We start from the raw sequence: 12774 nt of genomic DNA, 5'->3' as shown, positions 1-12774 counted from the left end.
TATAAAATCTAAATTACCATTATTGGTATGTTTTCCCCACTCTGAGGTCAGGAATTTTCTCTCTTCATCACTAGATGCTTATTAAGTATTGCTTTAGTTAGATTACTAGTCAGGCTCACAGTAACCCAGTTAACACAAACTTATATCCATTTATTCCTTTGGTAAATGGAATTTATTGGTGTCTTATAAGAAAGGAGCAGAGTAAATGTGTTTATAATGCAGTCCATTTATCTTACTAGGTGGTATAGAGAGAAAGGACAGTTATTTATTTATATAGACATGGGTTCACTGAAGAAAATGCAGCTAACAAAAACATACTCAAATTCATTAGAAATCAGGGAAATATAAATTAAAGAACAGTGAAATCTCACTTTATCACCCACACCATCAGATTATAAATTTTTTTTTTTTTTTTTTTTTTTGAGATGGAGTTTCATTCTTGTTGCCCAGGCTGGAGTGCAGTGGCGTGATCTTGGCTCACCACAACCTCCACATCTCCAGGGTTCAAGCGATTCTCCTGCCTCAGCCTCCTGAGTAGCTGAGATTACAGGCATGTGCCACTGGCTAATTTTTTTTTCTCTTTAGTAGAGACGGGGTTTCTCCATATTGGTCAGGCTAGTCTTGAACTCCCGACCTCAGGTGATCCTCCCACCTCAGCCTCCCAAAGTGCTGGGATTACAGGCATGAGCCACCGTGCCTGGCATAAAATGTTAAAAGGAATTATAATATCCATTGTTGGAGGGAATGTGGGAAATCCTTCCTTTACACGTCGCTGATGAGATGTGAGGTATTACAGCCATTTGAAAAAGCAATCTGGCCGGGGACGGTGGCTCACGCCTGTAATCCCAGCACTTTGGGAGGCCAAAGCAGGCGGATCACTAGGTCAGGAGATCGAGACCTGGCTAACACAGTGAAACCCCTCTCTACTAAAAATGCAAAAAATTAGCTGGGCGTGGCGGTGGGAGCCTGTAGTCCCAGCTACTTGGGAGGCTGAGGCAGGAGAATGGTGTGAACCCAGGAGGCGGAGCTTGCAGTGAGCTGAGATCGTGTCACTGCACTCCAGCCTGGGTGACTGAGCGAGACTCCGTCTCAAAAAAGAAAAAAAATTAAAATACACGACCTGTTATCCAGTGAGCCCAATTCTAGAAATCTAACTCAGAGAAATAAAAAGGCATAATGTATACCAAAAAAAATACTCTTTATGCATCATTTGTGGTACCCAAGAACTGGAAACAAAAATAAACACCCATCAACAGGGAAAATGAAAGGCCAAAAAAATAGACACATCATACCAGGGATTTACACTTAGCCGTTAAATACAATGAATTCAAGCTATGCCAGATGACTTTGGAGGGATTCCATGAGTTGTAGTATAAGAAAAGCAAGATGCAGAAAAGCAGGTATATGATTTTGAAAAACTAAAAAGTGAAAGTTCTGTATTTGTGTATATACATAAGGTCTACGGTTTTATATAAATATATGACATTTTTACATGAAAATATATATTTATATAAAATGTAAAACACACCCTAGTTTCATATGGGTTATTGTAGGGTTTTGGGAATCTGAAGTCCCTCCCGAACTCCCTCTTCAGATTAAAATAGCATAATAGAATAATAAAAATAGCATCTATGAAATCCCTTTAATATGAAATTATATACATATGCATAAATGGGAGGTCATCTACGTGTTAGTGATGATTTGATTGAGGTGGCTGGATTCTGGATGACCCTTATTTTTGATATTTTAATGTATCATTCATGTTATGAAAAACATGTGTTATTCATATCTGAGGAAAATCTATATCCATAGTGGGGGAAAACTGACATGGAAGGACACAGCCACAAATGTTATACAGCCACTGTCAGACTTAAGAATACCTAACCTAGCTAGCCACATGTGTAGTTACTGTTTGTCAGCCAGAGATGCTTCCATCTAATCTTATTATCAGTTGACCAGGTAATGCTATTAGCTGTTGATTTCATCATGGCATCTACTTCCAGTAAAGTATTTTGGTTTTGATTTGGAAACTTTTCTTTTGTAAATCTTTTAGGCAAAAATAATGTGTTCCTCAATATGCAAATGTATTGGCTGTAAGAATTTTGAAGAAAGCCCGGAAAGGAAGACATTGATGCATTTGGCAGATGCAGCTGAAGTAAGGGTACAGCAACAAACAGCAGCCAAGACGAAGTTATCCTCTCAAATTTCAGACTTGCTTACTAGGCCAACACCAGCTTTAAATAGTGGAGGCGGAAAGTAAGTCAGTATTTTAATCTTTTTATAGTATTTCCCAAATACTCACTTTTGATAAAGTTTCTTTTCAGGGGGCAAAGTTGAGTTTATACTTTTGGTTGTTGCAAACCTGATTTTTGCATTTTCTTTCCATCTTTAGTTACTTGTAAAGGAATTTAAAGGTAACAGAAGCCAATGTCAGATTATTGGGCAGTTCGAAAATGCACAGTAATGATTTAGTCCACTGTGCTTAATTTCTACTAAGATGAGGTAATTATGTAATTTGAGGAATCCCAAAGAAAACCAGATGTTTCATATGTCTCGCTGAACGTGTAATTATTTATGTTTTTGCATTTTCTTACCTTCTCTTGCCTCTTCCATTTCTTGGAGCAGTTTTCCCATCCTATTGGGCCACCCATCACACTGTAATAGTGCAGCTCCTTATTGTTATCTCTTATCTGCTGAGTTCTGGAGTAGAAAAGCTTGACCTCTAAAGTCAGGTAGACTTGAGTTTATACTATCTGTGCTGCTTAGTAGTTTGTGAATTTCTTTGAGCCTCAGTTTTCTTGTCCTTAAAATAGCCTATACCGGGTGGCTGTGAGAAATAAGGCATGTCTGTAATATCTCCAGTGTCTGTCAAGACCTGATAAAACATAGTTTGTGATTTGGACTGGACTGGTATTAGAAAGTTTGTTAGAGGTTAATTTGAGGAATTATTAAATGGAATGCACCTTGCAAATGGCATATGATTTAAAATGCCTAAGTAGGCCAGGCACGGTGACTCACGCCTATAATCCTCACACTTTGGGAGGCCGCGGTGGGCGCATCACCTGAGGTCAAGGGTTTGAGACCAGCCTGGCCAACATGGTGAAACCCCATCTCTACTAAAAATACAAAAAGTTAGCTGAGTGTGTGGTGCATGCTTGTAATCCCAGCTACTTGGGAGGCTGACACAGGAGAATCGCTTGGGCCCGGGAGGCAGAGGTTGCAGTGAGCCGAGATCGCACAATTGCACTCCAGACTAGGCAATGAGAACAAAACTCCATCTCAAAAATAAAATGCCTAAGTTGAAAAGGAGATCCAGTGCTTATAAAAATAAGGCTTTTTTTTTTTTTCAAACATTTAAGATACTAGTTTTTTGTTTTGTTTTTTTCTCTTTTCTTTTTGAGAGATAGTCTCACTCTGTTGCCCAGGCTGGTGTGCAGTGTCATGATCTCAGCTCAGTGCAACTCCGCCTCCTGGGTTTAAGCAATTCTCCTGCCTCAGCCTCCTAAGTAGCTGGGAATTCAGGCATACACCACCACGCCCAGCTAATTTTATGTATTTTTAGTAGAGATGAAGTCTGTGTTGGCCAGCCTGGTCTTGAATACCTGACCTCAGGTGATCTGTCCATCTCAGCTTCCCAAAGTGCTGGGATTACAGGAGTGAGCCACTGCACCTGGCCTTAAGATATTAAGTCTCAAGAACTCTTATGACTGGAATATAAGCAGCAAATAGTTTTTGACTGAATAAAGTGGAAATGGTCAGACACCTTAATGAGGCTTATAACCTGGGATTCTGGTCTTTAGAGTACTGAATATAATCTCCACGTGGAGATTAAAGATACTGCCACAGTAAAATATTTATAATTTTTTAAAATTGGGAAGATGTTTATGATATGAAAACAAAATTATAAAATTATACATTATAATCAAAACTACGTATTAAAAACTTGTATAAAAAAAGTTATGCTAGCATGTTAACAAGCTTGTTTCAAGTGACCAAAACCTTAAATTAATATTTTCTAGTTTAAAATGCTGGTTTGTATGTTAAAGATTCCTATACAGCTGCGTGGCAGCCTGAATTCTCAATTACCCTTTCTTGCCATAGTGAGCTTTAATTTCAGACTTCATCGTTTAGTATACTTGTTAGTGACCGCTTACTCACAGGTTGTTGAGTTCGTGGTTAGATTATGTTGCTTGACTTAATCTGTCACAGGCTTTAAGACTTGAGTTGGCTGCAAATATAGCAAGCCTCACAATGGGCTGCTCCAATTTAATACTCAATAGCTCAGGTCTTCATGAATGCAACTCTGTGTAGAACGGCATTTGGTTTCCCCATTTTGTTTTGTTGTGATAGAACAATGCAGAATTTTGGAATGTTTTCTACAAACAGTATCAGTGACTATGGTAAAGTGCTTTATTTTTCATTTTGCTCAAGAGATAGTGCTGTCAATTCCCAATATTATTCATTTAGCAACTATACATGTAGTGTCTCTATGTCATGCACTATTCTAGGCACTGGAGCAACAGCAGTAAATAAAAATTGAACTTTTGGAGCGTACATTCATGATTTGGGAGGATTTTAGTTAAATTCTAGTCTTCATGTAGACTATTATCTTTTAGTTAACCACATAACCTTGCCTAGGTAGTAAGTCATGTGTTTTATATGTTAAATTTTCTGAACAATATTCTTACAGTATGTGAATAATAAAACCAAATCTAACTTTTTAAAGCCCTTTTTAGGATGTGCTTGTACTCACTGTGTCAATTGTGATGCTCATCCTGCTGGTGAATTGTGAAAGTGTCAGTAGAGATTTCCAGATGAAAGAATGTATCCACTTTTGCTGTTATTTAACACCACCATCATCTTTCTCTTTCAAAAATCATTTCAGATTGCCATTTACATTTGTAACTAAGGAAGTAGCTGAAGCCACATGTAATTGCCTCCTTGCCCAGGCAGAGCAGGCAGACAAGAAGGGAAAATCAAAGGCAGCAGCGGAACGGATGATACTCGAGGAATTCGGACGATGTTTGATGAGTGTCATCAACTCTGCAGGAAAGGCAAAAAGTGACCCTTGTGCCATGAATTGCTAACTCTTGCACAAAAGACTGATAAATGGAACTGTACAGAAAATTTAAGGTGCAGGGACACTTGATTTTCTGCAAGAAAAACAATTACTGTATTTTAATTCAGTCCTTGTTTTAAAAGACCTGAAATTATAATACTGAAGAGGAAGAAATTTTAAATGAGGAAATTAGTACATTTTAAATCTTAGTTAAATCTGCTTATGCCCCTTCTAAATTGAATTTTTCTTTATTATATAGATTTTTAAATTTGCTTGGGTTTCTTAAGAATTAGATGTTCTCTTTCTGATACCTTTAACAAAAAATGTTTATAAATTCATATAATTTATAATGTATGGTGTTGTATGACTTTGTTAGTAGAAAAGCCAAAGCAGCAATGGTTAGCACCCATTCTTTGGGACTTGATCTAGAATATATGCAGACAGAATGTTACATAAACAAGTTCTTATGAAACACATTCAAATGACATTTTGTATTTAGAATAGGACTATCTTTTAAAGAAAAATCAGCCTTTCTGGGCAGATTCTGGAATAATATCCTGTTGTCACTTTGGGAATGTCAGAAGGGGAAATAATCCCCAGGCACACTTTAAAAAATTTTTAAAGTTATTTAAAAAAAAACATATAAAATATTAAAGGACAGTAAATAATTCTCAGAGGATGGGCAATGTGTTTCTGTCATAAGGAATGGCTAACAGATGCTCGGGGCTGTCTCCCTTTTCTTTCAAAGAGGTGGTATGTATTTGAAGAAATAAATTGTCAAAGTGATTACTGGGTACTACTAAAATGATAGGTGGATATAAATAGAAGTAAACATATTATGTAGTGATAATATAGAACCTAACATAGTAATCAAGTATAAAATTTGGCATGGGTGGAGAAACAAAGACTAGGGAAGCTACAAAAGATGAATTTAGAGAAGTTTTCATCTATACAATCAGTCATTTTTATAGACTTTTTTTTTTTTTTTTTGAGACAGAGTCTCACTGTGTAGCCCAGGCTGGAGTGCAATAGTGCAATCTCAGCTCACTGCAACCTCTGCCTCCCGGGTTCAAGCGATTCTTCTGCCTCAGCCTCCCGAGTAGCTGGGACTACAGGCACCCGCCACCATGCCCGGCTAATTTTTTGTATTTTTAGTAGAGACGGGGTTTCACCGTGTTAGCCAGGATGGTCTCAATCTCCTGACCTCGCAATCCGCCCGCCTCGGCCTCCCAAAGTGCTGAGATTACAGGCGTGAGCCACCATGCCCGGCCCTTTTTATAGATTTTGGAACTAAGAGGTTTCAGATCAATTCACAACTCTTACTTGATTTACAGAAATGGGCCTGCTAACAAAATTTTCAAAATTGCAGTGGGATTTCTTTTTATAAGGGAAGTTTAATATGACATTATTTTCAGCCAGTGATTTGGAAGGTCTGTTTTCCTATAATTACTAAAATAACCTAAATCATTTTCAGTAATTCAAAAACTATGAATTTAAGAGCCTGTTGTAACAGGACTCTTGATTTTATGACAAGAAAAAACCATGTTGGAATTCAGGCATTTTGTTAGGTACCTTAATTGTCAGTAATTAGTATATGATTATTGCATTTCCTACAAGGACTCTATAGTTGTATGTATTAAGTGTGTATATATGTTCATATGAACACACAAGATATAGGCAATAGAAATTAAGTAATCTAAAAGAGGATTCCGTTATTCACTAAAGTATCTTCCTTTTAAATTTGGATTTATAAAATCATAGTGCAGTAACTTTAAATGTAGATAGTGCAAACATTCTTAGCACCTCAATCTAGTATGTTTAATTAAAATTTGTATAAATGTAAATTAGTGTAAGAGGGTAAAATAATCAAGTTATTTTTCAAAAGACTGCAATAAGTTTTTGGTCTAAACTTAAACTTTGTTCATTTTGTACATACTCTGTGTTAATTCTAATTGCACCTTTGTGATGTGTATTTATATACAGTGTGCAGAAAATGTTCGTGAAATTTTGATTACAATTGTAGATTATGTATGATGGCATTGCTTACGAATGTTTTGCTTGTAAAAAAATTTCAAGGTGCAATCAAATGCTACTAGTTTTTCTGATTTTCAAAAATCTATCTAAAATATTAAGCCTTTTCCTTCCTGTGTAGTACTTACTAAACAACTTTTTGTATTCAGGCATTTGCATCAAATTGCTGAACAAGATGAACAGCCACATTAATTCAGTGATTTTAAAAGACTATTTGGGGAGGGTTGGGTATATAATTTTTTAGCTCTATTTACATCCCAAAGTAGAAAGATTAAATTTATATTTACTAGAGCTATTCAAAGAATACACTTTTCTATATTGTAAAAACAGGACAGCAAAGTAAATCATACAGAAAATAAACATTTATACTATTCTGTAAAAAAAAGGTTTTGCATTTTTTCTTTAGTCTAATAACACCACTTTAACCATTTAATATGCAAGAAACCTTTTAAATTATCTGAAGTAAATTTGACATTACTTCTGAAAACACACAACTAAAATATTCTACCATTTTGCTCAGTTATTACTAACATAAATTGCTTTGAAATGAGAATATGTCTTCTCTTTCTTCCCTACTGTTTAACAACAGAAATTCAGCTGGGCATGGTGGCTCACGCCTGTAATCCCAGCACTTTGGGAGGCCAAGGCGGGTGAATCACTTGAGTCCAGGAGTTTCTAGACCAGCCTGGGCAACATGGTGAAACTCTGTCTCTACTAAAAATACAAAAAAATTAACTGGGTGTGGTGGCACACGCCTGTAGTCCCTGCTAATTGGGAGGCTGAGGTGGGAGGATCACCTGAGCCTGGGGAGGGTGAGGCTGTAGTGAGTCAAAATTACACCGCTGTACTCTAGCCTAGCAATCAGAGCGAGACCTTGTCTCAAAAACAAAAACAAAAATACCCAGGAAATGAATCTACTCTGTCTTTTAATGTGAGATGTTCTTATGATAGCTATCTTTCTCAGTTTCCTTTTTTCTGAAGCACTAAACACAACCTGTAGGTCTTATCTCTGGGGTCTGGGAAACAGAACCTTAATGTTACAGGTACAAAAGCAAACAGAGTGATTGGGGAGGTGGTAAGGACATACTCCTTAGTTCCCCATTTTCTGGTAGTGGACAACTGACATTTTTTCAATCTTATGTAAAATGTGAATAAAAATGCTTTTAGAAAAGTTATCTATTTTTATTGTTCTGTAACACAAATAGTTAAGAAAATGAATACCAGTTATGTAAATGAAGCTTCACAGCAGGACCTCCAGCCTAACTTTGATCATATTGTATCTCTTAAGCATTTTCTATAGGAATTCTGGTGTGGCCACCCAAAGCAGAGGGAAGGCAATCAGCTAAAAATCCCTTACTATTGGAGTTATTTTCATCGTGTAAATTACTTAAGGCTTTTCTTGTAAGGGCTTCTTGAATGCACATTTTGTCATTATCTGTAGACCAAAGGTGAGCTTTTTTTTTTAATCCATGTGATTTTATAAGTTGAAAGCTATAAGGTATTTTTTTAATTAAAAATTTCCTTCTAAATGGCAAATTTTATGAGAGCATTTAAGACACTCTTAGTTTCTATTCAAAAGCAATAAGAAAACAATTGTATATTTAGGGTAATGTTTATTATAAGGTCACAGGGATTTTATAAAACTGTCATTTGTCATACTCGCATATGAAATCTGATCCTAATATTATAAAAAGAATACATCATGACCAAGTAGGGTTTATCCCAGGAATAAAAGGCTGATCCAATGTTTAAAAAAAATCAACGTAGTTCACTGTATCAGCATACAAATAGGAAAAGCCAAATGATCATCTCAAAAGTTGCAGAAAATGACTGTGGATATAGGAAAAACTGCTAAATTGTATGTTTGTTTGTTTCTTGAGATGGAGTCTCACTCTGTCGCCCAGGCTGGAGTGCAGTGGTGTGATCTCAGCTCACTGCAACCTCTGCCTCCCGGGTTCAAGCAATTCTCACGTCTCAGTTGCCTAAGTAGCTGGGACTACAGGCGCACGCCACCATGCCTGGCTAATTTTGTATTTTTAGTAGTGATGGGGTTTCACTATATTGGTCAGGCTAGTCTCTAACTCCTGACCTCAGGTGATCCACCCTCTTTGGCCTCCCAAAGTGCTGGGATTATAGGCGTGAGCCACTGTGCCCAGCCACTATATGCTTATTTAAGAGGGTGAATATTATGGTTACGTCAATTTGATCTCAAAAATTGTTTTTACCCAAAAGGTGCAGAAAAAAGTATCTGGTAAAATTCAACAGCCACGTATGATTCAATAAACAAAAAAATAAAGTCTTCAGAGAACTAAGACTAAACCTGATGAAGACCATTTGCAAAAAAAGCCTGAGCTAACATACAAATGGTGAAGAATGTTTTCCTTTAAGACTGGGAGCAAGGCATTCTTACTCAACACTGTAGTGCACTGTGCAATAAGGCAGGTAGGAAAAAGGCCCACAGATTGTAAATAAATAAATAAGACAGTATCTATTTGATGATATGAATCCCTATATAGAAAAACCAAAGAATCTAAAAAGTACTAGAATAAGTGAATTTAGCAAAATTAGTATGCAAAAGTTGACTACTTCTGCGTAGTAGCAATGAATGTTTAGAAACTGAAATTTTTAAATCACCACTTACAGATTTCAGAAAACATGAAATCTAACAAAAATATGTAAGATCTGTGCTGAAAAGTAAAAAACTGATGAAAAAAATCAAAGAACCTACAAAAAGAAGATGAAAAAAATCAAAGAACCTACAAAAAGAAGATATACCATGTTTCATGGATTTGAAGATTCTATATTATTAAGATGTCAGTTCTCTCCACATTGATCTATAGATTTAACACAACTTCAGTCAAAATCCCAGCAGGAATTTTTATAGAAATCAACAAGCTGATGATAAAACTTACATGGAAAGGGGCAACCAGAACAGCCAAAATATTTTTGAAAAAAGAACAAAGTTGGAGAATTCCCACCTAATTTCAAGACAGATAAAACTAGAGTAATTAAGACAGTGTGGTAGTGGATAGATCCTATTTATCAGTGGAAGAGAATAGAGACCCCATATATATATAGTTGGTTTTTTATAATTGCACAAAAGTAGTTCAATGGGGATAGTTTTTTAAACAAATGGGGCTGGCATATCCATATGTAAAAATATGAACTTCATGGCTGGGCGCCGTGACTCATGCCTGTAATCCCAGCATTTTGGGAGGCCGAGGCAGGTGGATCACTTAAGGTCAGGAGTTCAGACTATCCTGGCCAACATGGCAAAACCCCATCTCTACTAAAAACACAAAAATTAGCCAGGTGTGGTGGCACACACTTGTAGTCTCAGCCACTCAGGAGGCACAGGAATCACTTGAACCCAGGAGGTGGAGTTGCAGTGAGCCAAGATCGTGTCACACTGCTCTCCAGCCTGGGCAAAAGAGCAAGACTCAGTCTCAAAAAAAAAAAAAAAAAAGAACCTCAACTCATATACCAAAGTTAACTGAGAATGAATGATAGCTTACATGTAAAACCTAAAACTACTAAATATTGAGAAGAAAACCTAAGAAAAATCTGTGACCTTGGGTTAGGCAAAGATTTTAGTATAAAACTAAGATTCCCAAAAAAAAAAAAAAAAATTGAAAAACTGGACTTACCAAAATTAATTACATCTGCTTTTCAAAAGACACTGTTAAGAAAATAAAAAAAGCCACAGACTGAGAAAAAAATAATTGCAAAACACATCTGATAATGCACTTATATCCAGAATATGTAACTAATGCTCTGTAAGAAAAGAGCCAATCTTCCAACATATGAACAAAAGACTTGAGCAGACCTTTCACCTAAGATGATACATGATGGCAAAGAAGCATATGAAAAGGTGCCCCACATCATTGGTTATTAGGAAAATGCAAGTGAAAACAATGAAATAGCACTAGACACCTATTAGAATGGCTACTTTAAAACAGACCAAAATTCTGACAATATCAAGTGCTAAGAAGTAGTGCAATGGGAACACTGATATACTGCTGGCCAGAATGCAAAATGATATTCACTTTGCAAGTTTTGGCGGTTTGTTATAAGGTTAAACATATACTTACCCATCTTGTGGTTATAGCACATTTTGTTGTTTTCACTAATCAGTCGATGGACATTTAGGCTTTTTCCCACTTTTTGGCTACTATCAATGAAGTTCATGTACACATTTTTGTGTGGACGTTTTCATTTCTCTTGGGTATATGCCTAGGAGTACAATTTGCTAGGTCATAGGTAACTCTAAGCTTTTGAGGAACTGCCAGGCTATTTTCCAAAGCTGCTGCACTAGCTGGACTATTTTACATTCTCACCAACAAAAGTGTATGAGGGTTCTAATTTCTCCACATTCTTGCCAATACTATGTCTTTCCTTTTTTTTTTTCCTTTCAGAGATGGGGGTCTCACTCTTTATATTGTCCAGGCTGGTTTTAAACTCCTGGGTTCAAGCAATCCTCCTGCCTCAGCTTCCCAAATGCTGGGAGTTGAGGCATGAGCTACTGTGCCTGGCCATGTCTTATTTTTTTTTGAGACGGAATCTTGCTCGTTGCCCAGGCGGGAGTGCAGTGGCATGATCTCAGCTCACTGCAACCTCCGCCTCCCGGGTTCAAACGCTTCTCCTGCCTCAGCCTCCTGAGTAGCTGGGATTACAGGGTTTCATCATGTTGCCAGGCTGATCTCAAACTCCTGACCTCAGGTGATCCACCCGCCTCAGCCTCGCAAAGTGCAAGGATTACAGGCATGGGCCACTGCGCCCGGCCTCGATGTCTTCTTTATAATAGCTGTCCTAACAGGTGCGATGTGATATTTCATTGTCATATTGATTTGCATTTTCCGGATAGCTGATGTGAACATATATTCATGTGTTTTATGGGCTTCTGTATATCTCCTTGGAGAAAAATTCATATTCTTTACCCATTTAAAAATTTTGGTTATTTGTCCTTTTGAGTCATAGGAATTCTTTGTAGATTCTAGATATAACTTTATTAGATAAATGATTTGCAAACATTTTTTTCCATTCAATGGGTTGTCTTTCACTTTCTTGATGGTATCCCTTCAAAGCACAAGTTAATTTTGATGAAGTACAATTATTTTCCTTTGCTGTGCTTTAAGTGTCTTAAGAAACCACTACCTGGCCAGGCACAGTGGCTCACACCAGTAATCCCACCACTTTGGGAGGCTGAGGTGGGTGGATCATGAGGTCAGGAGTTCAATACCAGCCTGGCCAACACAGTGAAATCCCGTCTCTACTAAAAATACAAAAATTAGCCGGGCATGGTGGTGCATGCCTGTAGTCCCAGCTACTCGGGAGGCTGAGGTAGGAGAATCGCTTACACCCGGGAGGTGGAGGTTGTGGTGACCCAAGATCCCTCCACTGTGCTCCAGCCTGGGCAACAGAGCGAGACTCTGCCTCAAAAAAAAAAAAAAAAAGAAAGAAAAAAAGAAAAAGAAACCACCACCTAATCCAAATCTCAAAGTTTAACTCTATATTTTCTACAAGTTGTATAGCCTTACCTCTTCTATTCAGGTCTTTGCTTCATTTCAAGTTAATTTTTTTGCATGTGGATAACCATTTCTCCTAGCACTAGTTATTGGAAAGTAGGATAAATTTTTTTTTTTTTTTTTTTTTTTTTGAGACAGAGTCTCGCTCTGTCGCCCAGG

At 37.1% G+C, this 12774-nt stretch overlaps 1 protein-coding gene across 4 annotated transcripts in view; it reads left to right on the top strand.

The window, feature by feature from the left end:
- LIN54 (lin-54 DREAM MuvB core complex component) overlaps positions 1–7643 on the top strand; it is a 90114-nt gene extending 82471 nt beyond the window's left edge. For 3 of the 4 annotated variants that reach the window (XM_011985424.1, XM_011985423.1, XM_011985426.1), the window contains 2 exons: positions 2054–2256; positions 4886–5787. In XM_011985424.1, coding sequence (XP_011840814.1) covers positions 2054–2256; positions 4886–5087 — 405 coding nt within the window. In that variant the 3' untranslated portion in view covers positions 5088–5787. Of the gene's footprint in view, positions 1–2053; positions 2257–4885 lie in introns of all 4 variants that reach the window. The other variant, XM_011985425.1, reaches the window with a different exon arrangement.
- Positions 7644–12774: the final 5131 nt, after the last annotated feature.

This window comes from Mandrillus leucophaeus, unplaced genomic scaffold (genome assembly GCF_000951045.1).
Source record: "Mandrillus leucophaeus isolate KB7577 unplaced genomic scaffold, Mleu.le_1.0 Scaffold283, whole genome shotgun sequence".
NCBI lineage: Eukaryota > Metazoa > Chordata > Mammalia > Primates > Cercopithecidae > Mandrillus > Mandrillus leucophaeus.
The sequence above is the reverse complement of the archived record's forward strand: the minus strand, read 5'-3'. Positions and strand labels throughout refer to the sequence as shown.